This window comes from Buceros rhinoceros, unplaced genomic scaffold, assembly GCF_000710305.1.
Source record: "Buceros rhinoceros silvestris isolate BGI_N320 unplaced genomic scaffold, ASM71030v1 scaffold11392, whole genome shotgun sequence".
Taxonomy (NCBI): Eukaryota; Metazoa; Chordata; class Aves; order Bucerotiformes; family Bucerotidae; genus Buceros; species Buceros rhinoceros.
Genome location: NW_010397187.1, coordinates 27407 through 40816, shown reverse-complemented (window position 1 = coordinate 40816; position 13410 = coordinate 27407). Strand labels below are relative to the sequence as shown.

Sequence of the window (13410 nt, the reverse complement as noted above, 5' to 3'; positions counted from 1 at the left end):
CGCCGCGCCCCGCCGGCAGCCCACGGGGATGGCCGGGACGCGGTGCGGTGGGTTCTGAGGAGAAGCAGGACGTGTCGCGCCTCTGCCCTGTGAGCGCGGGGGAAACCTCGCACCTCTCGGGCTCAAAACCCGACGTTGTTACGAACTCCAGTGATAAACGGTTACACACGGGAGGGTGCGCGCCCGGGAAAGCCTGAGGCAAGGTGAGGTGGTGTCACGGTGTCATCGGGATCCCGTGTTATCCGCCCCCCTTTTCTCCTTCTCCAGAGAGCTCCTCAGGGTTTGTACGGTACCTAGTTTACTCGAAAGTTCATTTTAAAATGGTTTTAGACAGGCAGGGTAAAGCACAGGGCAACACACAGCCCCGGGCCCTGTTGCGCTTAGTTCTGCCCGGCTCCAAACCTCTCCTCACGTCCTCCTTGCAGCTTGCTTGGGTGCGCTTGGCAAGACCTCTGGTTACATTCCTCACGTATTCTCTATCACAATTACAGTAAATTTTACATAACTATGCAAACTTTAAAGTATCTTCCATCTCTTCCAGGTTTCAAGGCTCAAAAGAATTACCCTTGTATGCTTCCAAGTTACGGGAGCTGCTGAAACACACGAGCATGTTCTTTATGGAGTACTTAAGGACATAAACATTTGAAAAATTAGAATATTAATTATCAGATATGCCTCTTTTCCACATCCAGAGCAATGGAAGCATCTCAAGGATCATTTAGCAGCCTCCCTTTAAGTTGTACTTCACCGTTGACTGGAGTCTTCAGCGGGCATTAGAAGTCTTGCATATTGTTCTTGTTCTTGGTTCTATGGCATCAGCTGAATACAAGCGTCTTTCCTTCAGCTCCCTGTTTACCTCACTAGTAGCGACTTGACTAAATGTGCTGTAATACAGTGACATTTTAACTGACAAACACTTGCTTATTTAAAAACCCTAGGAGGAGGGCCACAAGAATGATCAGACGGCTGGAGCACCTCTGCTCTGAGAACAGGCTGAGAGCGGGGTTGTTCAGCCTGGAGAAGAGAAGGCTCTGGGCATCCTTTGAATGTTTAAGGGGGCCTCCTAGAAAGACGGGGACAGTCTTTTTAGCAAGGCATGTTGTGACAGGACAAGGGATCCTGGTTTGGGGTGATGGTTTGAAACTGAATGGAGGAAGATTTAGACTAGATAAAAGGAAGAAATTTTTTACCCTGAGGGTGGTGAAACACTGGCACAGGTTGCCCAGAGCGGTGGTAGATGCCCCATCCCTGGAAGTGGTCAAGGTCAGGTTGGATGGTGCTCTGAGCAACCTGATCTAGTTGAAGATGTCCCTGCTCACTGCAGGGGGCTTGGACTAGATGAGTCTTTGAAAGTCCCTTCCAACCCAAAGCATTCCACGATTTTATTCTATGAAATGCAAACTTCATATGCTGCAAGTATAGTTCAGTGTTAGTGATGAACAAGCAACAACTTTTATAACAGGGCAGAACAAATGATTAACCAAAAAACCACTTTTTAAAGATGTTTGAAAGTTTATTCATAGTAGAAATTTCAATTTCTTTTGAAGACTACAAAACCTGCCATTAGACAGGAGTACAAGCAATGGTATCTTTCCAGAACTGTTCATAGTTAGGTCTGGAACAGTTCTAATTACACATTAATAGCATGACTGGAACATTTCCTAGATCAGACTCTGAATAAAACAATCATTTAAAGTATTCAGTACAATTTATTTTTTTTTACTAGCATTTCAGTTCTATGACAGCAGTGCCAAGCATCTAACAGATGCTATTGTAATGGTCTACAAAAGGTACAATACCACTGATTTCCTGGAACAGTACCTTAGAGTCACTTCCATGCCATGCTGAGAAAACTAGTATAAAGTACGATTGTATAGAATTGTAGAAAAATATCTTATCTGTAATTTTGTCATTTTTTAAAAACGTTTTAAGTAGACTTCCCCCCAACTCCCCCAGCTAGGTTGCAAAATAATTACATCCCTCATAAGTACACCTTCCCTTTGATTAGGTCAAGAGTATCAAGATAAAGCTAATCATTTACATCATTTTCATACGTTAAAATTCATCTATTAACCATGGCTGCTTACTAAGGACCAGCATACTTCGCATCCTTTCCTTCCAATAAAAGAAAAGCACAGCTTTAGGTGGTACACCGCATTTACAAAAGCAAAACACACAAAAAAATCCCAGACACATAAATCTGTTTTCTTACGCCCTTGTATCTTTAGAAAAAAGTTTTAAATATTCTCTTGAAAAACTCCCTGTAAGTTTCATTCAATGTTAAGAGTGATTATGAATAAAGAACTTTGCCCTGACTGAATATAGATGATGTTTAAGGAATATTGCAGCTCTTCCTGGTGTTTTCTCATGTTCTCAAGCACAGTAAGTGGTAATTTCACACTAAAAAAAAAATTAAACTGTGGCCTACATCAAGAAAATTCACCTGTACCTACGGTTCTCCTTTTTTTATCATCTATGACTCAGTATCCTAGAGTCACCTGCTGTGCCGTGCAGATCGAGACACAGCGCAGCAATGAATTTACTCAGTGTGTCATATATACTCACATTCTAATAGAAAGGTGCTGAGATTCAAAGAAGCATTATGTGGGTTTCTTTAGAGCTTCTGACAACTGCAGCTACAAAAACATAAAAATAAACGTGAAAGTTGTGAACACGGATCCAAAACAGGAGGTAAGGTACATAAAACCATCGAAGTGTAGCCTGTAAAATATACTGCCTGCACAGATGGGACCTTTATACCTTGGCTGAGAAAGTAACTTAAAATAGACTAAAGTAACAGCTCACTTGAGAAAAATGTAAGAGTTAACTTTGCTTCACTGTTTAGCCAATGACAAATGAGCCCGAGTACCACAAAATAAAACCTAGCAGGCCACCTAAAATAAAACTACCGAACATACTTTTACATTATTTTACCACAGACGCTACCAGTAGTGAAGCAGCTTAACATTTCCTTCTTCCGGTCTGTTCTTTGCCAGGTACCTACACCTGTACATACACTCTGAGAACACAGGAGAAATTCCTTCCTGAACTGAACTGCTGTCACTGACACTCTACAAAGTACTGCCAGCCCTTTCCTGCAGCTGCATCAGGTTTAAATCCTGTTTGCTGACTAGACAGGAGAACCTCCAGGTTAACACATGTAAAAGCCACTCCAGAAAGTGTGGTTTTTATATTTTGATAAGCCTGACTTACAATCTCTCATAGAGCTGAAAATAGTTTCTGAAAGGTAAGGTTTTAATAAATTCCTCTGGAACTGCAGACACTGTCAAAGAAAAATTAAGATGGCCTTTTGCTGCCTCTAGTTAAAGACGTTTCTTGAAGGAAGAGCAGATGCATCTGTACAGGAAGTGTCAGTGCACCAAATAAGGGAAAACCACTAATTGCTTGGAAGAGCTGTGAGGTCAAATTTCTGCTATCTATGGTAACTTAAGAATCCTTGTTCACAGAACCAATTCCTTAAAAATTATATAATGGATTAATTATTTAACAGATTTTTAAGGGCAGTAAAAGTGGGATCCTTTACATGTCTAACAAAGGAAGCTTCTCCAAGGAACTCTGAAAAACTTGTGGCAGGAGGAACATTCACATTCACTTAGAGCAAATCTGTGGTGTCACAAAGATGATTCTCCCTTTCAACAAACCTCTGATAATTTCAGGGTAACTAGCAAATTATCACCATAAAAGAAATTTAATACCACTAAAGAAAATACCTTCTTATGCAAAACAGAAAAATTGCACCATTATTTTTTAAACTGTGTTGTGCATATAGAGCTGCTCACCCAGATCCATACTTATCAAAGCTGAAATTCTCAAAAGCCATTTTCATATCTGGAATGAGTTGACACAGCATATCATTTTGATGAATTCAAAACACATTCCAGTGCAACTTCTCATGTGGGCAATTTGATCTTTCAAAACTAGCCATCAAGATGTGCCCTTAATTACTTAAGGTGCCAAGAGGCCAAGAGTACTAGAAGTTTATATTAATATTTAAAATGAGGTTTTCACCCTCATTTCAAACTTGGGGGAAAAGCGAGGACACTCACTCTGAACAGCTTTGTTTTACCTGACTGGGACAATACTATTTTCATAGTATATTATAATGACCCTTTTCTAAACACCCTGGCAGATCTGGATGACTCTCTTGTTTTGTTTTGGATGTCAGGTAAATTTATCAGAAAATAACTGACAGAACATTAGAACCATCAGTTTTGCAGCCGCAATGAATGCAGTTTAAACCTTCTTTTTGCAGGCTTCTGCTTATTAGTGGACAAAGTGTTTTGCTTTATCTTCAGTGTTGCCTTTCTTCTATAATGTCAACATTCACTGAAAAATCCTTTGCAGCTTAAACAAAAGTCACAGACTAGAGATAAAATATTAACAATGGATTATAAGAAAAAACAACGTAGAAATGTCCTTTATCAGAAAGTTTTTAGCAACGATTCCTGAGTCCAGAGATAAGATGGGAGAGAATAAAAGGGAGGGGAGGAATAACAAAAGACAAAGTGGACTATGGAGCAAATTATCTTTTCTCTGGGTTATATTACCTATTCTATAGACAGTATATGATGAGAGTTCCACTGTTTAAGTTTTGAATACTATAAACAGTCTCCTGATTTTCATAACATGACATGCAGCGTCAAAATATGGAAATGTAGAAAAGACATAGGCAAGGAGAAATACATATCCATAGTATTACATTCAATAGCTGTTTAACAGTCAGGCTTCTTTTAGAGCTGTCCAACAATACTGATTAACCCAGGTGAACTGTTTAATCAGACTTATCTGTCAAAATGATTAATAATATTTTAAGTAAAACAAGGCATGTGTACGTTAAAGAAACAGCACGGAAATGTACTGCTTGTGAACTGTTTACAAAAACATACAAAATGTTGGATGGCACAAAGTATATAGTGCTAATATAAACAGATTGTTTAAGCTAAGTGCTTAACATAAACTGTCCGTCTCTACCTGTAACAAAGAATATCTTAGGGGACGAAAAATATTCCTTATAAAAATAATGCTATGTGGTGCAGAGTGCTTTATTCAGTGTATTTTTGACAGAGGTGGCATTCATAATTCTTCTGGTTTATTCAATTGTGAACATGATCATTTTAATTGTGTTTCCACTCGTCACTCCATTTGAAGCTCCAGTAAGATCAGTAACTTGCCATCAACAGTTTAAAGCGAGAACAGATGAAAGCAGGAGCAGCAGCAGGAGCAGCAGCATTATAGGTACCAGCTGGGACAGAGTGTGCTTGCAGGTATCTGTCAGATATGTGCTACTTGTCGCCACAATTTGTGCTATCATCTTATGCCATGGTACCAGAGGTCTGGCTGAGGTCACTTCACAGGGCTGTTGAGGTAATTTTTTTTATACCTCTCCTCTGAGCAAGAGTAGAACGGCCGACTGGCTCCAAAACTGGTGACTGATTACGATTCAAAGCAGAGTAAGTTGCTGCCATTGCACCCTGTGGGGCAGAGTGAGAAACAGAGAATGTCGTGACTGATGCACACACTACAGATCACACAGCACGAAGCACCAGAGATTCTGAAGGGGTTTTAACTTCCTGTCTACCTTCATCTACAAAACAAGAAAGACACCACTACATTACTCAAATACCAGCAGTGTTGGGAGTGAATGGTTTTTAGGGTAATGAATACTTTTCAGATCAATCTAAAGCAATTTTACCTTGCTCAGAAAGCCAAACCCAAACCCAGATGATATAGGTTAGATTGCTAAATTAAGTTCTCTCTCCATGCTTTGTGACATAGTTGGAAAATAAAATCCCACCAGTAGGCTGTCTCTGCTTATCATTTATATAACCATTTCATTTTTCAACCTAATATTTAAAAAACTGCCTACTTTATTCAGCACATGAAGATTTACTAAAAAAAAAAAAAATGCAGGTAACTGTGAGCCATGGGATCAGAACTTCCCCCTCCTTCCACTTGTGTTTTTCGATGCTAGAGACTTCTCATAGCTGACTCAGACTGTTAACTATATTCTTCAGAACTCTGTTATGTCACTTGACAGAGATTCTTGGATGTAGGACCGAAGACAGGGTGGAGTACAGAGAAGTAAATTTGATTATTTTCATTTTGAACAAGCAGAGAGAAATCAAAAAAGTTTATCAGGGTCAAAACCAGATGATGTTTAGACAGAGTGCAGAACAGTATGATACTATATTAATTAACACCATCTTTTTACTTCTTTTTAACTTACGCTGTGATCATGAAGTATACTGTTTTCTTTAAGTCACTGACAATTAACCTCCTCTGAATTGTAAAATCAGCCAAACTATTTTTCAGTTCCTCTACAATCACCTGACAACATTTTTCACTGTCAGAAGAATGATGTCTTCTGTGTTGGTTTCTTAAGGCAGTTAAGCCTCCAAGTGTAAGTCCAATAAATTTTCTTATGTTTGAAGCTTAAGTCTTTTTCAAATGTATTAGACTTATTCTCCATAAGTGAGTTCTTATGGCACCCTATTAAATATTATAAGTTCACATTACAGCTTAGTGCAACTTCCAGTCATAACAACTTTAAAATCGTATTTAGAGCAAAGACATGCTACAGTAACTTTTAAAAAAATCCTTCTGTTTACACTAATTTTGACTAAAACCCAAGCTGAACAAATTTCTACTTACCTTCACTAAATGGGGAGCATCCTGCCTGTTCAGCTGATATTGAGGCAGCTGGTCACAGTGAACTATCCAGGGGTGACTGAGAACTTGTGCTGCAGTCAATCTTTGATGTGGGTCAACATGAAGCATTTTTGAAACAAGGTCCTGTCAATAATACACAGAGTCAATGCAACTAACAGTAAAACTTCAGCTTTAAAACAGATTATAGTTTAAAGCTGAAGATTTTAGTAGTACCAAAACACATTCGTAGTGTCAGTTTGAGACAGCAGAAAAACTGCTCATCAGTGTTAACACTGTGTTAATTATGTGACTTAAGTGATGTTTGGTAACACAACAGGAAGGGATCTAATTAAGCGAGGCAAAATACACAAATATAGAAGTATGCACATTGGGCTAGAGTAGAGGCCCCACAATACCGGTATTTTATTTTTAGCCACAACAAATAGCAGATACATAGGAAATGAGTATTGAAAAAGGAACAATTAAGAAAATAGATATGATCCTTTCGTTTGCATGACTTCCCCATGTCTAACACTTTTTCAGCAACTGTGCAAGTTGGAGGCCATATACGTAACCTTTGTGACTTTCACCTCATCCCCTCTAAACTCATGTTGCTTATACTTTTATTTTTCCCTCTCAAACACCTTTCACAGTTGTTTCACAAGTTGTTATCCTCATTTAGACTATCTGTATGACTTTTGAATGTTACGCTTCCACATGAAGTTTTACTACAGCATCGTGGATGATTGCACGTGTGTGTGAATACTGAGAAAATACACTATATTTCTAAGGACAGTTGTTAACTAGTATAGTACAAGGCACGCCATATACACCTGTTTTTCTTCCTACATGCAAGTGAATGTTGAAACATGAAAGGATCGTAAATAGAAAACAAACTTCTAGGCATATATAGGACCAGATCAGTATTTTAAAATAACAATGGCTGACACTTACCTGATCATATATGATATAACATACACATTATAAACAACATGTTACATTGCAATCCATTTCTCCCTCCCCAAAGGACAAAGCAATTACACTTGCCTTTGCTGTATCTGAAACAGTATTCCAATAACCACCGCTGAGAGAGAACTTTCCACTACCTATTCGGGCCAAAATCTCCTCTGGGGTATCATCAGGACCATTTGCAAAAGGAGTGTAGCTATTTAACCAAACAATTTCAATGTTAATAAGTTTCATAACCTGGACCTGAAAATACTCATTATAAATTTGCTCATAATATTCAGCAATTTCAACATAATTATAGGCAGATAGTCAAATAGCTGTAAAAAGAAATTCTCCTTCACATGTGAAAATGCACAGCACTGACTACAGATCTGTTCTTTATGTATTGCTTTCCTATCGCATCTGAAAGCCAGATTTTTCCTACAGCAGTCTAAGTACTGGTGGCTCCTGAATTACCGAAAGTATTCTTTAAGCCTTTGTATTTTTGTGAAGTATTAAACCACCTGTTACAAAATTAAACACGAAGACTTCTCTGAAAAAGAATTAATGCTGGTTTGATACTAGAGGAAGGAAGATGCAGCAATTTTCCTTGCTTCACTAATCATTCTTGCTGCTACCAGAATATCCACAACCAAAAGAGAGATATTTAAAAACAAATGTTTGTCACTTATTTATTTCAAAACACCAAAATATCTGATGATGTTAACTCTTAACCAAAGCAGCAATCTGAATAATCCAGCATAAAAAGATAATCCATTTGGCAGGTGCAATAGCAACTATCTTTTGAACTTGTGGAACTATAGTTGAATTTATTATTCATCATCTTTTATACAATTAATTTCTGTTGCGCTTTTTATATCCTAACTCCATCACTTCGAACTATCCAGTGGCTGAATTTTGCACACAATCTGGCTTCAATGCATTGCAATTACATTCGCAACATATATTTCCTTCAACACTGATGCTGCTTAATCAGCTAATTTTCACATGAAACTATCAATTCTTACTCCTAAATCACCATAAAGCAGAAGTTAAACACCTAAAATAGATGGGACATGAGAAGCCGAGAATTTTTCATATCAGTCCCTGCAAACTTGGATTCTGCTAAAGCCAAAGCATATTTTAACCCCACTGAAGCCAAAATTGAGATTAATCAGTGCCTCAAGAGAAACATCTTCAACAGTGGGCTTCTTTTTATTATTGTTTTTGTTTATTTTGGTTTGCTATTCTACAACTAAAATTACCCTTACCCAGTAAGCATAGTATAAAGTAGAACACCGAGGCTCCATATATCACATGCAGCATCATAACCTTGCCTCTTCAGAACCTGAGGGAGACAAATATTTTTTTTCTGAAACAACAAGAATACTTAAAAATGCTTTTATTATGCCACAAAAATAGTGTCATGGCAAATTTTTAGTGTTTGCAAAGTGATTTTGCTTGTTACAGAGGAATGAAACAATGACCCAACTAGCAAAAAAACCCCATCAAAATAAATGAAGGCATATAAGCTATCCTGGTATTTACCTCTGGCGCAACAAAATTTGCTGTGTAACATGGAGTCATCAGGAGACCGTTTTCTGCTCGCAATTGTTTTGCAAAGCCAAAATCACAAATTCTAATTGATTCCGGATTACCAGATTCATCAACATAAAGGATATTGCTAGGCTTCAGGTCTCTATGAACAACCTAAAAAAGTAAAAGAAACCACTAAATAAGCTAAACGTATGAAAGGATTTATATTATAATTATCAATTCTGCTACTTCATTTAAAATTTTCTATCAGCAAAAAGTTTTTTTTCCAGCTCCTAACATCAGCTGCAGTATTCTGATGTCCAGCGGAGTCTAGAAAACTACAATTCTAACTTGGAAACTCTAACTATGAAGCCCCCTCCAGACATCCCACTTACCTCTAATTTATTCGTACAGACAATTCCCGATGTCTAGTTCTAATAGGTGAGTATGTGCATTGCTTATTTTTAACACGCATACCTACCAGACTCTTGAATCAGAACCTCTGGCTAGAAGCACCTTTACAGATGTCCATAGCTGCTGATGTGCCATTGTACTTGGTAACCGCACACTAGTTACTGCTGGAGTAACCCTCTACGTTCAGATAATCTGAATTAATGTCGGTGCCAACATTTAAGCCCTGATTAATACAGTTCTGCCAAAAAATAACAAAATATCAAAGAGCTATTCTCCAAATGGACTGGCATGTCAAAAAAAGCCTGTACTGGTTCCCAAGTGGGTGTTTTTGTAGGGGCTTGAGATGTAAAATGCTTAAAAATGTTATAAGCTGCTGAAATTCAGGCAGAATGCATCTAATCTGATTTAATTTAAAGATATGCTATAACAAGCCTTAATAAAACCTGGAATACAGAAGGCCAGTGTTCAAAACCAGATGACCTGTTACGTCGTCTTCAGAAGACAAATTAACCTAAAGCCTCTAGAGTCTTTGCTCTCTGTAAAGAAAAGGGTATGCACTACGGTAAGTCAGTAGAGTGGGTCTAAACATCCTCTTTTAAATATTTAAATAAAACTGCTATGAAGGCCTTTATCTCCCTGATTGTCCTATGTATTTGATTTAATATTAAACACAGCTTTTCATGGTTACATTTGAATGGAAGTCATTGTGGTGAAGTATTTCAAGAAGGTAATCATATTAGAATGAGAAGAAAATCCAAAACTCCTGCAAGTAAGTGATATGCAGAATCGGGAGCTCTATGGACTCCTTCAGAAAGCTGGTGGTGTTTCAGCAGAGCGAGTAATGTCAGACCAAGAGGTAAAAGACTGCAGAGTGTCTGCAGATTGTAAAGCCATTTAACGCAGTAAGTACAGGCTTATTCAGCATGCAAATACTTTGTAATTCTCAGATTTAATAAAACAAATGCCTAAAATTATGGACACCTAGGGAGATGAAATATACAAGTTACATTAAAGAATTTCATTTGGAACAGTAGATGTTACGGGGAACATCCTGGCTTGAGAAGGTCACTGTGTCAGGGAACTGGATCCTGATAGCCCTAATTTTTTGATATTTAGATAGATTAGAATCCATTTTCTCTAAGTAATAATGAAACATCCTTTAATGCTCCAACAGGCAGAAGAATCCCCCCAACCCCCCCAAGTTACATTCTAGTTGGTGGTGGGTGTTTTTTTGTTTTGGGTTTTTTTTTTGTTTTTTTTTTTTTCTTCAAACAGACACTAGTAGAGCTAGAGAGGAAGAGGTGGGCAATGGAAGCAGCAAAGAGCTGGGGATTTGACAGACTTTCTAAAACCAGTCTGCTTGAGTTGTACTTTTTTTTTTGGGTTTTTTTTTTGTTTTTTTTTTTTTCTTCAAACAGACACTAGTAGAGCTAGAGAGGAAGAGGTGGGCAATGGAAGCAGCAAAGAGCTGGGGATTTGACAGACTTTCTAAAACCAGTTCTGCTTGAGTTGTACTTTTTTTTTTGGAAGAAGGGGAAGCAGTACTTAACTGGAGGAAAAGTAAGTGTAACAGCCTAGTTCAAATCCAAATGCTACTTCCTAAGCAATCAGAACGTTTATATCAAAGAATAAATACCTTCCTGTATTAAGTTGCTTTCACAAAGGTGAATTTTAAAAAGATGTCAGATTGTTTAGATTACATCAGTATTTTGCACAGAAATAACATTTTATTTTAGAACTACAGAAGAGAGAAAAACATGTAGTATGTTTCAGTTCTTTATTTCTTCACATCATGTTTTTTGATTGTCAGTCTCAATCATCTACCAGCACGCAGAACTATTCTGCTCCAAGATGACATTGCACTTCTTGTTAACCCTTTTTATGATGTCTACTGTGCCAACCTTTATTTGTTATATGCTGGCCCTAATACTTTCAGAATTGTTTGGGTGAGTGTTGGAAGTATTGCTTACCCTGAAGAGGAGGATTTCATTCCTTGCTTAAAAATGCAACCTGTTTACTTTAAAATGCAGCACAGCTTGTCATTCTTGTCATGCAATTGTCACACTGGCCTTCTCTATCTTCAAAGTGCTTCCTGAAGTATTAATTTTCTTTTTCCTAACAGGCCACTACATCTTCCTGACCCTATGGCACAGCAGTTACAAGTGATAAACCATGTTTTTCAAAATCAAGAAGTGGAAGATATTACAAGTGTGATAAGTGGAAAATTAATTTTCAGGGTCTTGTCACAGGATGGGGTTGAAATTACATGAGGTTCCATGGCTAAGGAATAGCACTGGTCCTACCACTTCCTCCTGGCTTACATCCTCCATACCCTCGCAAATACTCATTACCTGCATATTCCACAGAGCTACTGACAAACTGCATGAACAGCAGAAACAGTTGCATCATCTCCGTCATGATGTCATCTGTGCAGCTGATGTTTTCATACGTTATTATGAAAATAACTCATATCTTGATATGTTCTTCTTTGTGGTAGTTACGTAAGTTTTGGTAAATAATTACCCTTCACCAGGAATTTGTGTTGAAATCAAGACAGGGGTTTATACTTCTGCAGGAAAAGAATATTACCATCTATAAGCATTTTAGCAGAGTTGAAAACTTACCCCTTGTGCATGGAGATACTCAACCGTTTTTGTTATCGTGAACAGAACAGCACTAGCTTCTCGTTCTGAGAAAAACTTTTGCCTAAGAATTTTATCCAGCAGTTCTCCTCCTTTCATAAGTTCTGTTACTACATATACATATTTTCCATCATCATACACCTGCAAAAAGTACATAAAGATGTAAACTTCAAAATATTTATTCTTTGCTGTCTTCCTGTGAAATGCAGGCAGATAGTGTAAGTGTGTCCACAAGCTGTTTTCTTCCATTATTTTCCCCCCTATTTCTCAGGCCACACAATAAACATTGTTCATCTTCAAAAATGAACACAAAACTTTCTACAAAAAGGCAGCACAATAATGAAATAACATAAAACTAATGGCATGTAAATGTTTAAAGACAAAAAAGGATGAATAACATGTAGCTTTCCCCACACAGTTTTGCTGAAACAAATAAACTAGACATGGGAGAAATTAAGTGGTAAAGGACACTAATTAAGGCAAAACAAGAACTAATTCGAGAAGCAATTACTGCACCCAAATACAAATACAGAGATCATTCAAACTGAACATTCAGGAAAAGAAAAAAGTTTATCTCAAATAGCCTCTGTAAACACTGAAGTTAATGCATACAAAGCTGCTATGATAAAAGCCCACAACTGTTACATTTCTCTGCACATAAAGCCTGTACCAAAGTCTAAAATTAATAAAATATGTGTATTTTAGCCCTTATTTCTAGTCACAGAAAATTTCTTAATTTTTACATGGCTTTTATCTTACAGGGAAACAAGTTGGGAATTTATCACCAGGGGGCACTACAGACTGAACTATTCTGAAACGTGTTCTAAGGTATACTTAATCGTTTGATTTCAGTTGCACTTTCTTGAGATTTTAACTTAATCCAGAAAGTGGTTTCTTCTCTAGCAAAACCTTATACAGACTCTGTTAACTATTATTAATTCAACCTATTTCTTTTATGGTGATGTTGGAATTGTTTCCTTCAGTAACACATGTGAAATGAAAACTTGTTTGTGTTTAAGCAGAAGCAATTATCCAAGTTGTGGTAAAAGAGGTTGGCTAATTTCAAGAGTTTTCACCTCAGTTTCCTTGTCTTAAGTTACCTGGAAAATACAGGCTACTAAAGTTCTAACCTTAGGAATTCTTGTGCTCTGAGCTATACGAAAAGGATTTATTTTCTCACCAAATAAAAAAAGAGGAAGAG

The 13410-nt window shown here is 37.5% G+C and overlaps 1 protein-coding gene across 1 annotated transcript in view; it reads right to left on the bottom strand.

Annotated features, from left to right (window-relative positions):
- Positions 1–4779: 4779 nt before the first annotated feature.
- The window catches only part of RPS6KA3 (ribosomal protein S6 kinase, 90kDa, polypeptide 3), a 31316-nt gene continuing 22685 nt past the window's right edge, over positions 4780–13410 (bottom strand). Inside the window, exons 13-18 of the mRNA XM_010146158.1 lie at positions 12192–12350; positions 9166–9327; positions 8889–8965; positions 7717–7834; positions 6673–6813; positions 4780–5492 (exon numbers count right to left, since the gene is read on the bottom strand). Of these exons, the coding sequence (XP_010144460.1) occupies positions 5370–5492; positions 6673–6813; positions 7717–7834; positions 8889–8965; positions 9166–9327; positions 12192–12350 (780 nt within the window). The 3' untranslated portion in view covers positions 4780–5369. The remainder of the gene's footprint in view (positions 5493–6672; positions 6814–7716; positions 7835–8888; positions 8966–9165; positions 9328–12191; positions 12351–13410) is intronic.